At 24.7% G+C, this 19,807-nt stretch overlaps 1 protein-coding gene across 1 annotated transcript; it reads right to left on the bottom strand.

Annotated features, from left to right (window-relative positions):
- Positions 1-15,413: 15,413 nt before the first annotated feature.
- OCT59_018085 (uncharacterized protein) lies at positions 15,414-18,112 on the bottom strand (the record flags this gene model as incomplete). Its single annotated transcript, XM_066148528.1, has 12 exons — positions 15,414-15,843; positions 15,917-15,963; positions 16,043-16,133; positions 16,223-16,278; positions 16,354-16,413; positions 16,499-16,555; positions 16,625-16,741; positions 16,890-17,031; positions 17,133-17,186; positions 17,268-17,674; positions 17,750-17,789; positions 17,861-18,112. The coding sequence occupies 12 exons, from the start codon at positions 18,110-18,112 to the stop codon at positions 15,526-15,528; spliced, it is 1,641 nt and encodes a 546-aa protein (XP_066004450.1). The 3' UTR covers positions 15,414-15,525.
- Between the last annotated feature and the right edge of the window lie 1,695 nt (positions 18,113-19,807).

Below are 19,807 nucleotides of genomic sequence, written 5' to 3'. Positions count from 1 at the left end.
ATTGGAGAATTAAGTGGCAAAAATAATTTTTAGTTTGTAAGACTTTTAACTCCATACCAACTTGTGTGTGTTTGGCGTGTAATTAATTCCCTAACCCTTAGACCCACTCGTGGGTTAGGTAGGTTGCTTTGCACTTCTTGCAGCCTACCTTATAATGGGTTTTAGGTCCACGTTTGCCCATTTAAAATTTATTAAACAGGATGTCATTCGTCCAAACACATTGCAACGTTTGTTGATGAAGCTATAGTTGTCTAATAAAAGTTCGCTTTGCCAGGCAATTTATGGTGGATTCAATGGATCAAATTACAAACAACAATAATGCAGTCATATGAGAATTCCAGGCCAAAGAATAAGGGTGAATTGTCAAAGTTGAGAATATATTTGTATTTTTTTTTTAAAGCCGTCATTCTCATGAACTTTTTCATTGTATCCCTAAATTCAATGATTTTGGTAATGATGAAACTGCAGTTGTTTATAGGGGTTTCCCGCCAAACTTCTGAGGTGAATTTATGTCTGGTGTTTTCGAATATACTTATCCTTTTTGCAATAGAGTCGTAGCGAGTCCTTCTTAAAGCGTACCTGCGACACCCCATCCAACTTGGGCAGTGTCGCTGAATCTAAAGCAATTAGTGCGGTTAATCCTCAACTTTGGGTTGATGAGTTATGATTCTGGAGTATTAAGGCATAATGTTTTGACTTACATCACCAATTTAACTCATAATTCTAATTTATTGAATTAGTTTATTATAGATTTATTGATATTTTTTTTATCTGTTATATAATATTTAAACTAATGTATACTTTATCTGTAATTAAAATTGTTATTGTAATAAATAACCGGTAACTTAAATCTATTGAAATTAACTTTTAAATTAGATTACAAATTATTAAAATATTATAAAACGATATTTGATTGATTTGATATTTTTATAGATAATATCATTTTGATATTATTTTGATACTGAATTAATATTAAAATAATATTATATTGATATTGCATTTATTAAAAAAAAATCATTATTGTTATAACAATATCAAAATGATATCGTTTCGTTATTTGTCAATATCGATTAGATAATTATAAAGTGATTTCTTTACGATATCATATTGATATTGAATTAATGTTAGAACGATATCATATTAATATCGTATTTACTTTCTATTTTTCATTATTGTTATAACAATATCGAAATATCGATATGATATCGATTTGATGTTTCGTCAATATCGTTATGATGTCGATTAGATAATTATAAAGTGATATCTTTACGATATCATATTGATATTGAATTAATGTTGGAACGATATCATATTAATATCGTATTTACTTTCTATTTTTCATTATTATTATAACAATATCGAAATATCGATATGATATCGATTTGATGTTTCGTCAATATCGTTATGATGTCGATTAGATAATTATAAAGTGATATCTTTACGATATCATATTGATATTGAATTAATGTTGGAACGATATCATATTAATATCGTATTTACTTCCCATTTTTCAAAAAATTCATTGTTGTTATAACAATATCGAAATGATATCGATCTGATATTTTTTCAAACAAATATCTTTACGATATCATTTCGATATATTGAATTAATATTGAAATGATATCATTGCGATATCATAATGATATCATTTGCAAATCGATATCGCCACGATATTTATTTAACATCATTATTATATCAATTCGGTATTGTTTAAAAATTCAAGGTTTCTGTAAAGTAGATAAAGCTTAAAAGAACTAAGACGACGGTAAAATATTGAAGTTTAATTTTTTATCTGTAGATTATTTAATCATCTAAATTATATTATTAATTCGTGTAACTTGGCGTAACTATATGCAAATCTTATGATCAACTATGCTAAAACTACAGAGAAACCTATTATAGAAGTTTTGGCATGTTTTGGCAGTTTCGCAATTTTGACAGGTTTCACAGTTTCAGCGTTTTGGCATTTCAGCACTATATAAGAGGTTTCACCTTTCGGTATTAGGCCAAACAGATTTCGGCAAGCAACCTTAGTAACAATCATTAAGTCACTTAATCATTATTGGCAAAAACCTAATCAATATGCACTTTTTTTAACAATTTTAGATCCTCAGTACAAAGATCTTGATTTTTTAACAGATGATGAATTAAAAACAAAAACTGAAATTGAACTACGGCATATATATGAAGATTTAAAATTTAAAATAAATCAAGATGAAGAATTGCCTGATGAAGCCCCATCAACCAGAAATCAATTAGCGGAAGATTCAATTTTTAATACACTTCATAAAAGTCAAAAATGTAAAAAAAAAGCAAATGAAGTTGATAATTATCTTGATGAAAATAAAACAGAAAAAGCAGTTCCTAATACTAATCCCTTTGAGTAGTGGAATCACAATAAGCAAAGATTTCCCATACTATCAATATTAGCACGCAAATGCTTGTCTATCCCAGCAACCTCTGTTCCTAGTGAACGCTTATTTTCAGATGCTGGAAATAGCATGACAAATAAACAAATATGCCTTAGTCCAAAAGTTTTTCAAGAAATTCTTTTCATTAAAAGAAATTCAAAATATATTGATATGTTTACACTTGCTGCTAATAAGGTAATATTCTAATTACATAATTGAAATGTTTTCTTATAGTAAACTAATAATTTTTATTTATTAAATTTAGAAAAAGTAAATTAATACTTCTTTATTAAGTATTTACATATTTTAGTTTATTTATTTATTTTTTAACATTATTTATTAAATTCTGTAATTAAGTATTCATATAAATAAAATATATTTTGAAAAACTAATTATAAATTATGGCGTGGGTTAAAATTGTTAAACTAGATAAAATAAATAAAATAATTAACGCAAGATTTATATGTTAATCGATTAATTAATCGATTAATTAGTCGATTATTATTCGATTAATTAGTCGATTATTATTCGATTATGATAGCCAGTTAATCGATTATTAATCAATTAAGGTTTTTTTGGTCGATTCCAACCTCTAATTAAAACCTCTCATGAAAAAAAATAAAAAACAGGTCTTGAAGTCTTCATTACAAACTTTGATGAAAAATGATGAAGCTGTACGTAAAGAATACGAGTAAAGTTCCAAATGGGTTAGATCAGGTCAGGTTAATTGATAAACCTGACCTGAAATTTTTTTTCAGGTCAGGTCAGGTCAGATTATCTGTTTGACCTGACCTGAACTGAAACCTGAAAATTTTCAGGATTTATATTAAAATATCAAAAAAAAATGGTGCAAAACATTTTTTTTGAAATATTGTGATTCAGTTTTTTATATTAAAATCATATAAAAAGGTGAATCGCAATACCGCAACTAATTTTTTAAATATAAAATCAATATAAAAAAGTAAATTCCGATACCGCAATTCACTTTTTATATATAAAATTGATATAAAAAAGTGAATTCCTATACCGCAATTCACTTTTTATATATAAAATCAATATAAAAAAGTGAATTCCTATACCGCAATTCACTTTTTATATATAAAATCAATATAAAAAAGTAAATTCCGATACCGCAATTCACTTTTTATATATAAAATCGATATAAAAAAGTGAATTCCGATACCGCAATTCACTTTTATTATATAAAATCAATATAAAAAAGTGAATCCCAATATCGCAATTCACTTTTATTATATAAAATCAATATAAAAAGTGAATTATAATACCATAACTCACTTATTATATAAAATCATAGTTTCAGATCAACAGGTCATTCAGGTTATACTGATGTTACAACCTGAACTGATGCTGAATTGCAATTGCTAAACCTGACCTGAAAAATTCAGGTCAACCTGTCAGGTTACCTGAATTTGGTCAACCTGTTCGGAACTCTAAATACAAGTATCTAAATGCATTGGTTAATGTTAATAATTCTGAAAAAGCAAAAATATTAAAGGTTGTCAATAAAGAATACCAAGCTATGTTCAAAAAAGCTCATGTTGTTCAGTACAATATCTCTTATAGGACAAATTCCATACAATCGTAAAATTCAAACAATAAACAACATGAAGTTTCTACAAATATTAAAGAAAATCAAAACATAAATTCATTAAATGAGCAGAAAATAAAAAAAGAAAAGAAGGATAATTTATCATTACAAATTCCACATAAATTTTCATTCTCAACATCCAAATAAGGTTCATATGTAGAACCAATATTGGAACATATTTAGAAAGTACTTTTTAGATTTGTTGTGAAGAATCGGGATTACATTTCTTCTGACACTATAAAAGATTTTGCATTTAAATGCAATCTTCTGTGAAATATAGATTTTTCTGATGCAGATATATTGTATCTTTAAACTTCATTACAAAACATATTTCTTTGTTTATTATTTCTCATTTTGACCAAATACTGTTTTGTGGCGAGTATAAGTTAAAACTGTTAGATATTCTTCAATCTTTTAAAATTGAAGCAAAGAACTATCATACATATGAAATAATAATAAAATCAGAAGGAAAATAGACTGACAAAAAATTGCAAAAGCTTTCAACTTTGGTATTATAATTAGTCGATTGTTTAGGTAAGTTTCATAAAGATATCATTTATACAGTATTTTAAATATTCATATATTATCTATTAAAAAGTAATAGGTAACAAAGATTCATTTGAATCATTGTTGATGATAAAATGGAATTTAAGTTCTGAATTTACAGAACAATATGCTTTACCAATAAAGAAAAAACATGAAAATAATGAAGATGACTTTCAAGAGAAAAGAGACATATAGCCAATGAAGGACTCAAAAAGTTAATTGATTTCACTTTTAACATAGTAAATAAACTTCATTCAGAAAATAAAAAACATTTAAATCAAATTGTGCAACTTGCAGTAGATAAAATGAAGTATTTATAAATATTTGGTGAGCTTTAGTTACCTCAGAAGATGAAAGTATGAAAATTCAAAATTTTATTTCCTTGATGAATATCCGCTTTGAAATGGTAAATATTTCAAACATATATTGAATGCTTGGTATGATATACAACAGTTTAACTGATTACACATTTTTATGTCTAATAGAATCTAAAGAACAAAATTGGAATAATTTAAGATGTTTTTTTCTATATGATATACATTATTTTTATATTAAATATTTGGCAAAAGTGTGAAAATTTGAAAGTTTATTTTTTGATGAATACAATGTGTAAAAAAAAAAATCAGAATTAAAAAATTGTCTGTAATACTATGATGATTGCACCAAATTATATGTAAAATAGCTTATTCAAAAGCTGAAAACCTGTAGATTTTATCAATGGTAAATTAAAAATAGTGTTTAATGCAGTAATTTTTTTATAATTAAACTTATAATAATAATTTTTTAGATTAAAACTTTTTTATAACTAATTTAAAATTAATGTGTATTTCTTTGCATAAAGTGTAGTAGATAGTCAAAAAAAATTTTTAATTTATACTTTTCTATTGGTCTTGATAATATTTGAGAATTTTCAATAACTTTGTATTCATTATAAATTTACAAATTTCAAATTATATTTTTTCTTCAAAAATCAACACTTGTAGTTAATTTTCTCAAGAAGTAAAAAAGCATTATGATCATGAAAGATGTCAAAATGTAGCCCTAATATTCAAGTTTATTTTGCATTTTAAATGATAAAAATTGGACTTATTTTGAGCGAATTACACACATTTATGTAATTTGAATAATTTTTAGCTTTTTTACTATATACCAAAATTGAGGAATTTTGAAAAGTAAATTTCTCATCATTATTCTACCATAAATATTTCTATACTGCTGATTTTTTGGTATCAACTTTTTTACATTATTCTTAATAATATTTGAATGTTTTTAATTTAAATTCAATATTCAAATGCTTTGTAATCTTAATTTATTTTTTTATTATATTTTTCTGTTCAAAGTAAATATTTACAGCAAAATTTTTCAAAAAAATAATAAAGTAATTATAACTTTAAAAGATATCATAATATAGATCTTGGTTATAGATTTATTATTCAATTTACACAAGGAAAATCAGATTTATTTTGAACATATAATACACATTTTTATTATATTAATAATATTCCAGTTTTTTTTATTACACACTGTATCTACTTTGAAATGGTAAATATTTCAAACATATATTGAATACTCAATATGATATACAACAGTTTAACTGATTGCACATTTTTATGTTTAACAAAATTTAAAGAACAAGATTGAAACAATTTAAGATGTATTTTTCTATATGGTATACATGATTTTTTATATTAAATATTTGGCAAAAATGTGAAAATTTGAAAGTTTATTCTTTGATGAATATCCGCTTTGAAATGTTAAATATTTCAAATATATATTAAATACTCAGTATAATATACAACAGTTTAACTGATTGCACATTTTTACGTCTAACAGAATTTAAAAAACAAGATTGGAACAATTTAAGATATTTTTTTCTATACGGTATACGTTCATTACTACATTATTTTTTATATTATTTTTAATTAGAGCCAACTCTAATTATACAATGTTTATGTTTATACATTTACATAATAATAATTTGCAAATTAAAATATTACTTTATCAATTAATAAATAAATTATTTAATTTCTTTGCAGAATATTATAATACATTGCATCCAAATTATTGAAGAGGTATTTATTACTTATTTCACAACACTCTTTATTGGTAAAACCAAGGATTTGAAAAAATTTAGAAGATACTAAATTGATATATATTCTTTCATTTGCTATGCAAAAAAACAGAAAACATATCAGCCAGTATTACAAATTAAAAATGGTAATAAATGTACCAGATATAAATTGTATATGGCTGGTATATATGTATTCATAGAAATCTTGAAATTGTTTTTGAAATACAAATGCACTGTTTTTTTACACTTTACAGACAGGTTTTTTGCATATGCATTTATTTGTTAAAAAAAGTAAAGCTCAATTATTAATCAAATCATCTACCATAACTTTGGTAACCTTATATTAATTATATAAGAAACTGAATCTATTAACTAACAATTAAACAATATGTATATCTAATATATTTAAATCAGTGTTATCTTTTCATATTCATGATTATATAAAGTTTAGTCAATGATTATTGGAGCAAGTGTCTTGATATCTGTTAGTTTATTTTGTTAAACTATATATAAGATCCCAGTTTCTGAATTATCATTATTACAGTACTTAAGAAATCTAAATACATTTTAGAGTGTCCTGTCCTGTCCTACCACTTGCATTGAAAAAAATACAATCCATATATTTTTTGATAACATTATTATTCAGTTTATTAAAATAACTACACCAACCTACTTCTATATTATTATTATTATTGATTGTAATAACTAAAATTATATAATTTGAATTTATAAGTTTAAAAGGATATAAAGTACAGTATACTCTCGATATACCAAAGCCACGATATACCGAAGATCACTATATACCAAAAATTTTTGTATAACCATTTTCATTAATAATTAAAATCTTTTGATATACCGACTTTATTATAAAATTTTATATAACATTATACCGAAGTTTTCATTTTTACTGTTTATAATAGTATATAATAAAAAAAAGTTCGTTATACCAAAGATCAAAATCATATGATCAAATGATGTTTAATTTGCGTAACTTTCGCAACTTTATTCTTTCATTTTTATTTTTTAGTATTAACGTTACTTTGAAGTTAAATATTTAGCTGCTTTGGCTACTTTAAAAGATATGAACATTAGATAATTAAATTAGCAACAAGTAATTTGTAAAATTTGTTAAACGTAAAATATGTAACGATTTTCATAGTATAATAAAGTCACATGATTTTAATCTTAATATAATAAAGTTTTCTAAAAAAATTATATAAACTTCGGTATATAAAAAGATTTGATATACCGAAGATCACTATATACCGAAGTTTTAGTAGCAACATGACGTTCATATAGAAGTTGACTGTATATATAATATCTAAATAAGTTGAATTCAATAATATTATTCAGCTAAATTAATTTGGAATAATAACTATTGAAAGTACATGTAGAAAAAAAAAATTTGATTATTTGTATTGTATACTGAAATCAAATTATTAGCTATTAGTGATTATTTAAATGTTTGTAATAAAAATCTTGATATTATAATTTATACAATTCAATTTTTTTAGGAAAAGTAACTACTACCTTTGAAAAGTCATAAGAAAATTTTGTACTTCTGAAAAGTTCTTTAAGTTTAATTTTTATATATTCTAATAATTTGAAGAGGCGAGTATAAAGTTAATTTAGTATCATTATAATTATATATGAAACACAAGTAAATCGTCTTTAAAAAGGCTTAAATAAAATATTTGTCCATTATGATAAGGTAACCAAATCTGATATTTAATATTTGTAGTTAGATTTATTAAGATCAGATTTAAAATCACCATTAAATTAAAATCCTATTAATTTATTAATTTTCTATTAATTTTAATCTTACTTTCTTTTTTAACTGATAGGCTTAATATGGACATATGGTTTTAACAAGAATTTCTATTAACTATATTAAGTATAATATTACTAATCAAATAATAACAAATTAGAAATCAACCAAATATCCAAATAATATTCAAATTATTTCCTATTTGTTATCATTAGTAACCATTTAGCATTTACTAAATAATTTCAAATGATAACTTATATTTGATATAATTATAGATATCAGATTAGATAATTAATTAATAAATCAATCATTATATATATAATCAAATAATTTGTTAATTATTAACATTACATTTATTATTTATTATTTATATTATTTATGTTATTTTTATTATTTTTATTATTTATATTATTTATTTATTTTATTTATTTTATGTATCTTATTTATTTTAGTTATATTATTTTTCTTATATTTTGTTTTATATAAATATTCTTAAATTTTTCTTAAGTTTATAATAAGTAATCAGAAAGTAATAGAGATTAAAGTAAATAATATAAGTTAGAGATAATTTATATTATTGCTGTTTTCTAATTATTGTGATTTAGCATTATTTTAACAAAAAAAAATTTAAGAAAACATAAAAATAAAAAATTATAAGCTAAAAATTATAATTTTAAAAAATAATTTTCAGTTTTTAAATAAGTTTACTAATAAGTAATTTATTAAAAACAATAATATTATACAAAATTTAAAAAATTACTTATAAGTAAATTTATTTAAAAACTGAAAATTATTTCTTAAAAATTATAATTTAATTATATATTCTTTATTTGAAAATATAATAAAACTTTTATTTTACATATTTTCTTTTTTTTATTAAATAATGTTAGATCATAGTAATTAGAAAATAGCAATCTATATATTAAAAAACACTGCAATCACGTGTAGGGATGTTAACAGTTTATGATTGGATGGTTCGAACCGCAGTTTGATCATAGGACCGGTTTCAGTTCAGTTCAAACGTCAAACCAAACCGAGAGCCGAACCGATAGAAACCGGTTTAGTGAACCGGTTTTAGATCGGTTCAATTAACGGTTACGTGTATCTGCACGCGTAACTTTTTACAATAAAAGAATAACGGATTTTACATTCTTACATTTTTTTATATCACCTTGCATTATTACAACTATGTCGGGAGTTTTTGAAAATGACGATAATAATTTATCAGATGATTCCTTAGCATCTGATGATGAAAGAATTATAAATAAGAAATTGTCAGCAGATGTTTGGGAGTTTTTTCAAAAAATTCAAGATGAGGAAAGTTGGTTAATTACAAACTATAAGTGTATTTTGTGTGCAAAACTTTATTCACCTGGTAATCCAACATCTACACTTCGACGTCATTTAACTAAAAAACATCCATCACATTATAAAAAACCTGAAACCCGCCAAACTACTTTACATTTTAAACCTTACTCTCCATCAAAATCTAAACCTATCACAGATTCTTTGGTTGATTTTGTTGCAACTGATTTGCAACCTTTTACCATTGTTGAAAATCCTGAATTCAAATTATTAATTAATAAATTGAATCCCCACTATATTTTACCTTGCAGACAAACCTTAAAGGAAAAATTCATAGAAAATTATAAAATGAGAAAAAATGTGTTAATTAATGAAGTCTCACAAATTAACTCAAAAATCTCTCTTACTACTGATATTTGGACTTCAGAAATCTCAAAAGATTGTTATCTTGGAGTAACAATGCATTATATTAACAACAATTGGGAATTAAAAAATCTCTTACTTGATTTAATTCCTGTAAATGGTTCTCATACAGCTGGGTTAATTACTAGCAAGCTTTTACAAATTCTTGAAGAGTTTAGTATCAGTAATAATATTCTTGCATTAACTACAGACAATGGAAGCAACATGATAGCATGTGGTAATCAACTAGCAACTGAATTAGATCAGGAGTTTAATAATATGGCTTTTACTCATTACAGATGTGCTGCACATATTATAAATTTAGCAGTAAAAGCAAGAATGAGTCATGTTGGAAATGAAATCAAAAAACTTCGTCAATTTGTTGTTAAAATCAAGAATTCACCATTATTTTTGGATAAATTATCAGAAATTTGTACCCTTAAAAAAGTTAAATTTCTTAAACCAATTTTAGATATAGACATTCGCTGGAATTCCACATATTTTATGATTAATAGACAAATCTTAATGCAGGGTGTTTCAGAATTACTTGCAACAACAAATGTTGAAGAACTTGGAGATTTATTTCCAACAATATCTGAATGGCGACATATTAAGGTATTTTTTATTTTATAAATTATTATTTATTTTATTTTATAATTATATATTTATTAATTATTATTTTTTTTTTACAGGAATTAGCAAAGGTATTAGAACCTATGTATGAAGCAACCAATTTATTATCGTCATCAAAAAATCCTACACAAGGTGATATAAGATTGGTTTTTAATGGAATGTTTAAAAAATTGGATCATTATCAAAGAGGAAATCACATACACAAAAGGCAATAGCATCAGCAATTTGTAATAAATTGAAAGCCTATTGGGACAAATATTTGAATCAATCTTCCATTACTTCTTCAATATTAGATCCACGCTACAAAACCACATTATTTAGTCATAATGATATAACTGAAATTATTAGTAAATTACAAGAATTATATTTGTCATATTTACCCTTAAATAATCAAACCATACCATCAGCACCAGCACGATCATCTCGTGATTATTTTCTTAATTTACTTAATCCAAATAATATTCGTCAAGAAGTATCGCATGATGAATTAGATCGATACTTAAATTCTCCAGTAGATAGTAATACAGGTTCTTTAATTTGGTGGAAAACTTATGAAAAGGATTACCCAGTACTTATCTCAAATAGCTAAGGATTATTTAACAATCCAAGCGACGTCGGTTCCATCAGAAAGGGCATTTTCAATTTCGGGATTAACTATTTCAAAAACTAGAAATAGGTTAGATCCTGAAACGGCAAGGGCAATTATATGCATGAAAAATTGGATATCGAAAAAGAAAGAATGGAAAATTGAATCAATACTTGCAATATGTCTTTTTTTTTTCCTTTTTTTTACATTATGTGAAATTTTGTTGGTAATTTTTTTTCTTATAATAAAAAATTTTTTGACGATATACGATATATTTAAATTCATGATCTGCATTACACAATTTTCGTATAAAATACTATAAATATCCGGTCTAAACTTCGGTCTAAACTTCAGTCCAAACTTCGGTTCAAACTCTCGCTCTAAACCTATAACGGTTCGGTTTTGTACTCAAACCACCAGTTTTTGGACCGAAAACTGGATGGAACGAACCGTTAACATCCCTAATCACGTGGGCGTTATGTTTAGATTAACCATATAAATAAGTCATTTGAATTGTGTAACCCTACTCCTATTCGTCGCCAATGTTATACAAGACCAAAAAAAGGAAATTTTATTTCTGGCGAAAAACTGAAATTTTGAGTTACGCAGAATTCCATAAAAGGAAATTGTCAGTTACACAAATCTCCAAAAAAAGGAAATTTTGTCTTCTGTTACTTTTCAGAGAAATTAAAAAAATTGTGTTGCTCAAATTTCCAAAAAAGGAAATTCTTTGCAGATCTTTTAATTCTGGCCGGAATTACATATTAACTGTTGTCGTAGACAACAGGTGAACACTAGTAACTATTAATAAACTTTCTTTCTTTAAAGAAGTTATATCAAAAGGACAAATATTTGCAATGTAATTTATAGAAAACAGTTAGCAGTTATTATTTTTCTAAAAATTTACAATAAAATTAACAAATAGCATTTTATAAATATGTTAAATAATATAATAAAATAAATTAGGCTTATTTGCCTTATTCCAAGAAAAAAAATAACATTTACAAAAGCTATAATGTTCCAATATAAATAAAAATACTTCACCTATATAAAACTAGTATGAATAAACTTAACTTGTGAGATTAACTGCTTTTTTTATGTATGTATGTCAAAAAAATTAAAAAAAGTAAAATTTTTATACATTTTAATACAGTCAAACCTTGATATAACGAACCCTTGATATAGTGAATTTTTCAGACAACTATAATAAATTTCCCCTTGTTATAACGAATTAACCAATCAAATCTCTTAAAATCTTCACTATACTCTATAGCGAAGTTTTCAGTGCCTGTAACCTCCAGGCTTGTTATAACAAGAGTTGACTGTATATGCGTTTAATTTGTGCAATAATTTTTTGAGACATTAATTCTAGTAATAATAATCAGATTGTATAACCTATGAGTTAGTCCTTCCATTTATTTATTTATTATTTAATCCTTAGATAATACTATTTATTAATAAATAGGAATTTGCTATTTATCGCCAATAGCGATTATTATCAGTATCATGTGATTTTTTAATTTTAGCCAAAATTAAATGATCTATATAGAAATTGCCTTTTTTGAATTATATAATATTACTCAAATTTTTTAAAAAAAATATTTTGGGCAAAATTATAAAATTTGACCAGAATTATGATTTGTAACAAATAAGTGTAACAAATAGAAGGATTTTTCATGCTAAAAAATATTAAGTTCTAAGAATACATAATAAAAACAAAAATAAGGAGAGTGTAATGTGGAGTGACAAATTATATATTATTAAAAATCATATGATACCAATAATAATTGCTTTTAGCGATTTATAGTAATTTTATTATTAATAAATATTAAAGCTAAAGCTAATTTACTCTTTTTTTTACTATATATTATTATAGTTTGAACATTATTCCAGTTAGTTCAATTCAATAAACAACTATTTAAATTTGCATCCCAAGAACTTATAAACCTACAAAAAGTAAAAACGTTTATTAGTTAGTAATATTTTGTTAAAAAAAAAACAAAAATTTAAAGAAATTTGAAAAATACCTTTAAAATTTCTTTCTAATTACCATTCAAAAAGCTGCAGATCTACAAATTACATTTTTTTAAAAATCTTTATTTATTTATTATATACTTATTCTATTATCTAATATATATTTATTAAAACTTAATAACAATTAAATTAAAATAATTAATTTTTAATAATAACTATCAAAAATAAAACTACAATAATACCAAAATCTTTACTAATATTTATAATTACAATAACTACTACCAAATTTAATATCACAATAAAAGTGCAAATTTATCAATTTTTCTAAAAATTTTATTATTAAAAATAATTTTATTTACAAAACAGACAAAAGACAATAAAATAATTTACTTAGAATAATCAAAAACTATAAAACAGAACCTGTTCTTTTTATAATGCATAATGATCTAACAGCTGGACATTTTACTACAGTTATAATGTTCAAAAAAATATACTTAAAGTATTATTAGTCTCAAATGTATGAAAATGTATGAAAATATAAGAGCATATGTTCAAATGTATGATCAATGTTAAAAAAAAGAAAAATATAAAAGAACAGAACTATTATATCCTATACAGGACCCTGGACATCTCTTATAGAACTCACAACTGACTTTTTGCCAAAAAAGACCCAATTTGCTCTTTTTTTATTTTCCATTTTTGCGATTATCTCAGCATCCAGTGATCCGATTCATGCAGATTTTTTTTATTTTGTAGAGCTTGATGAGAGCTACAAAACAAAAAATAGTTTGTATAAATTGGACCACTGGATGCCAAGATAATTGCAAAAAACTGATTTTTTTTTTGTAAAATTTAGGTCAATCTGCGAAAAAGTTACCCTCTGAGTTATATATGTAATGTCCAGGGTCCTTCCTATACCTGCCTTTGAACTTTTTTATCAAATTGAAATAGATATAGTAGGATCTTTATTATACTTTAAAAATAGAAACAAATATATTGTAATGCAATGGATTATTTAACGAAATAACTTGAAGCAAAAGTCTTATCAGAAGTTACAATTGCTATCTTTATTTATAAAAATATTATTTGTTAATATGAATATCCTTCAAAAATTTTGTCAAATAGAAGATTTTACTTTAATAACAAGATGATTGAAAGTCTTACCTAATGATTCAAATTAAGCATCATTTGTTTACTTCTTGTTATATATAAAGTCAAAATTAAAAGCCAAAAATCAAAATATTTCTTTTTTTAAAAAAATGGCAAAGACTGACACAAGTTTGTTTATTAAAAAGAGATTATAAATACAGAAAAATCAAATAAAATAAACTATCCAAGACGAATCTACAGATCAACCCCATATCAAGTGTTTGCTAATAATAAGGCCACTCATAAGAAACCATAAAAAAGAAACACCCTGCTGACAAAATAAAATGAAAAAAGAAAAATCCAATCAGTCTCAAAGTATATATGACCTCTAATTATTTACTCTTTATAAATGCACATCCTTTGTAATCGCATGCTTTATCCAGTCCTAAGGGGAAGTGCATTTATAGAGAGTTGTTTGTAGAATCATATTTATTTATATATGGAAGTACTGGATTAATACTTTTTACCAATAGGTATACCTTATTATAATCATACCATTGGGTGGTCCTAAGAGGCATAATTATAGAGGGGTTTACCATATAGCTTCTTCTTAGCTTCAGGGTAAAAGACTTTTCTTGTCTCAGTTGTTAGAACTCTGAATGGATCAGGTCAGATCATTGGACCGGACACCGTAAGACATAACCTGACCTAAAATAGGTCATAGATTTAATGACCTGACCTTATTTCTACCCTTTCTATTCTCCATTTCAATATTTAAGTGTTCACGCGACAAACAGATCTGTCCTCTCTGGCGTATACTGTATATATAAGAAACAAGTGTGCATATCTACGTATCATCCCAGGTACTAAAACAATGCATGTACATCAATAGAATCACTATAAAAAAAAATTATGAACCTTCCGAAACTTTTATTTTTCGTTTATGAATAAAATCATGCATATTACTATTGGTAGCATTGCCTGAGAATAAAATTAGTTCAAGATTCGTGTCATTCATTGGTAATGGATGGAATAGTGATTTTATTAATGATTTTAAATATAATAATAATCAATCATAAATGAAATACTACTGAATTTAAAAATATAAATTAGAAACCTTTACAACTAATGTTACAATAAACATTGCTTAACACATTCATTTTTAGCTCTTAATGATCTTCTTAAAGTTTTACCAGTAGAACTCTTTGGAATTTTATCGATAAAATGAACACAATGCAATTTTTTATATGGAGCAACTTTTTGAGAGACAAAATCCTTAATTTCTTCTTTTAACTGATCAGATTGAATTTTATCTGGTTTCAATTCTACATATGCTAACGGATATTCAGTTTGTTGTTCATCAGAATATATACCAATTACGGCGGAATCATTAATTGATGAGTGAGTAAGCAAAATTGATTCAAGTTCAGAAGGAATAATTTGAAATTCCTATATTTATCACAAGTTTTTGTTAGAAAAGCATCTAACATAGATTGATAATTGATTATTTGTTTCGGCTTACCTTATATTTAATTAATTCATTGAAGCGATCAACAATAAAAAAGTTTCCTACAAGACAAGTTGGTTTTTTTTATAAATTTAGTTTATTTTAAAATTATTTTTTTTTTTTTAGATAAATATATTATACCTTGAGGATCAACATATCCAAAATCTCCAGTATGGAACCAACCATCACTATCAATACACGCTTTCGTAGCTTCTTTATTGTTAAGATAACCCTATATAAATATAAATAAATATATATACCGTATAACTAAACGTACATATTTAATTTTATTTTATTGATTTTAAATCATAAAAAATTTACCTTCATAATATTTGGTCCTCGAAAACAAAATTCACCAGATTCATTATATCCAAGTTCTATTAATAAATTGAATTTTTTTATTTTTAATTTAATTGTCTTTACTTTATCATAAATAATAAAATAACAATTACCTTTATTATCTTCTGAAATTACCTTACATTCCATGTTTGGAATGAGAACTCCAATCGAGCCTAACAAAAAAAAATTAAGATGAGAATTGAGGTAAATGCGTAAATATCGCGAATAACAAAAAGATCATGTTATCTCTCAATCTACCATCGACAATTTCATGAGTTTTCATCGCAGTTGCAAATGGAGATGTTTCAGTTAAGCCTAAAAGAAAAGAAGAAAATATTAAATTTCGAGTATAAAAGAAAAAATGTATAAGTTCCAAATATGTACCATATGCTTGCTTGATTGGAACGTTATAAGTTTCAACAAATTCTTTACATAAATCTCCACTTAAAGGAGCAGTAGAACTTATAATTAATTTTAAACTTGATAGATCATATTTTCTCTCTATAGGGTAAAGTATAGGTAAAATTTAAATACAATGGTTGTTTAAAATAATGAATAAGGTTATGAAAATTAAACAATAGCGAGTAGATACAATAATGATAAAATCTATACAGTAAAAGCAACGGAAAATTATCTCTACTTTAAATACCTTTTATTAAACTGATCTTATTAACTAAGAGCAAAATTATAGGAGGAACAATTGGAGCTATATTTACTTTATAATGTTGAATTATACGACAAAATGATTCCAATTCAAATTCCAATTTGCAAAGGATAACACATGAAGCTCCCTTGAAATTGTAATGGAAAAAAAAAATCGAAATCAAAAATGCGAGAAGAAAATAAATTAGCTTGTGACAGAAAGAATGAAGACAAAACTTTTTGTATAGACCTTAATAATAATAAAGTGTATAAGAAAGGTTAATCCGTATATATGGAAAAAATCCTAATTTTTAAAAAATTATATATTTAATAAAGCGGTATAAGTACGTGTTTTTTCTATTAAAAAAAACGAACTATTACTTACGTGAGATCCCATAAAAATATTTTCATGATTTATTTGGTCTTCAAAATCATTTATTTGTGTTAAATTTGAAACCATATTAGAATGTGTGATTTCAATTCCTTTACTCTTCCCTGTAGTACCAGAACTATAACATAAATATGCTGTAGTTGATTTTACTTCTTCCGGTGTATATTCTACTGGATTAATTTCTTGATCAGAAAGTAAGGATAAGAAAGGTAGAAAACCATTGATTTCATTTTCGTCGAATAAAAATATTTTGGATTCATGAATATTTGCTATTTCTGCGGCCTTGATAGCTTTTTTAAGATAATCAGGATGACATATAATAACAGATGCACCACAATCTTTTAATTGAGAGGCAAATTCTTTAGATGTATTATTTGGATTGACCGTTGTTACTATTCCTCCTAAATAAAAAAAAAAGTTAAAAATTTTGGACTAAAAAAAATATTTGGATCTTTTTTATGATAAATTTTGTTTACCAGCTGCAATTGCACCAAAGATAACTACCGGATAATCGATCTAAAAAAGAAAAAGAAAAAAAAAAGTTATAATATTTATTTTATATATACCACAGAATAGCTATCACTTACATGATTATGAGAACATATTGCCAAAACATCTCCACGTTTAAATCCGATTTTATTTATCAATCCAAATGCCAATTTCTTTGAATTAGCTTTAAGTTGACCGAATGTTAATTTTTTTTCGGTTAATTTTTCATCGATTATACCATTAATAAAAATAATTTCATCGTCTTTAATTCCATGAAGATTACTAGTAATAAATTGATAAATTCCGATTTTTTTAATATCAATATCAGGAAAATTGGATTTGAAAATCATTTTTATATATATATATATATATTCTATAAAATACGATTGATTTCAGCAAAAAAGAAGTCCAATTTTATATAAAACATTTTTGATTATAAAGTTCCAAAACAGTAATTTCTTATTTTGATAAATCTATCATGTGTTTAAGAATTTCGGAATCCAGACTCAGGTTCATAAAGTAACTTTTTCCTTATTGTGAATTCTATTTTTTTAATGAGATTACCTAAATTATAATTTACTAGACGTACAAAATCATATGATGTTGTTACAATATTTCGTTTGAATAATGAAACGCGGAATTCCATCGTAAATAAAATGAATAACCCGCTGGGGAAGCTCATAGATTGATAATGATTGCGGAGTTCCAACTTCCAAGCATTGTAATTAAAATGAATTGGGTTATCATTTATCAATGTAAATTCGTTGAAGAAGCTCATATAGATTGTAATGATTAATGCATGTCACTATTATTACATTTTCGTGAGATACTATATTTTTTATATTAAATTTTCACTTATCAAAGGATTTAATAATGTTGATGAAATTTTTATTTTATCTCATTCATCTGTTGCATCCATTCAAAGAAGAAATTATATATTGGAAATTGGAATTAACACACGTACACATAGTATTGGCTGGCATTATAGATCATGTGATACTCCTTCCTCAACTTTGATGTGAGTATTAAAAAGTTGCAATACTGACTGCTCAAATTATAAAAACCCGAAATACATACAGTATATAACAAGTAGTAAATTAATTAGATCAGAATAGTAAATCTAAGTCTATTTAAATTTAAGTCTAGTTTTTTTTTGTCTATAATAACCTATTTAAGTATTAACCTCAAATATTTTTTTTTTCTGTATAATTTTTTAGCGAGTTTTCACTATAAAATTTTTTTCCTTTCTTTTTCTCTTGTTGATATATGTGCGTGTGTATTTATAATCAACGAATCCCAAGTTTTTTTTTTTTTTAACGCGATATTCTTATCCTCTGATTCAAATTCAAGTTATAGTATAAATTTTCCACGTGATAGACAGATCTGTGCGATAACGGGTAGACTTTTCTCTTTTTGTCTTTTTGGCGTAAAATATATCGAACATATTGTCAAAAAGAAATATATTGTGTGCATATCTACGTATCATACATAAATTTCACAGGTATCAAAACAATGGAAACACAACAATAGAATCACTATAAAAATTTCTAATCTAAAATTAATGAAGTCATTTTACATATTTTCTTTGTTTTTATTTTAATAAAAAAAATAATAAATTGTTTTCTTAAAACTCGTTCGAATAACATATTTTTAAGTTATTTAAGGTTTTAACCGAAGAATTTTTAATTCGTGTGATGAGCAAATAAAGTAAATAAAGTTTATCGAGATATGATGATTCATCTAATTCATCTAAAATTAAACATCGTTTTTTAATTGGTTAAATTACGCGAAACATCAAAAACGAGTCGAACTTGAGATCGTTTGCGTTTAAACCAAATCTGAATAAGAATATATATATTTAGTAAGGTCATACTCACTACGCAATACTCATGTAAGCATGGATAAAAAAAAGCCGCACATCATCATTTATTCATTTAAGTCAAATTTCATATGAAAAATACGCAAGAGAATCCCTCATGACCCTACAAGTAACAAAGCTAGTAAAAACTCCCAACCAAATACGGTATATTTTTTTTATTTTCGAA

The sequence above is a fragment of the Rhizophagus irregularis genome, chromosome 27 (assembly GCF_026210795.1).
Source record: "Rhizophagus irregularis chromosome 27, complete sequence".
NCBI lineage: Eukaryota > Fungi > Glomeromycota > Glomeromycetes > Glomerales > Glomeraceae > Rhizophagus > Rhizophagus irregularis.
Note: the sequence above shows the minus strand (reverse complement) of the source record. Positions and strands in the feature narration are given on the sequence as shown.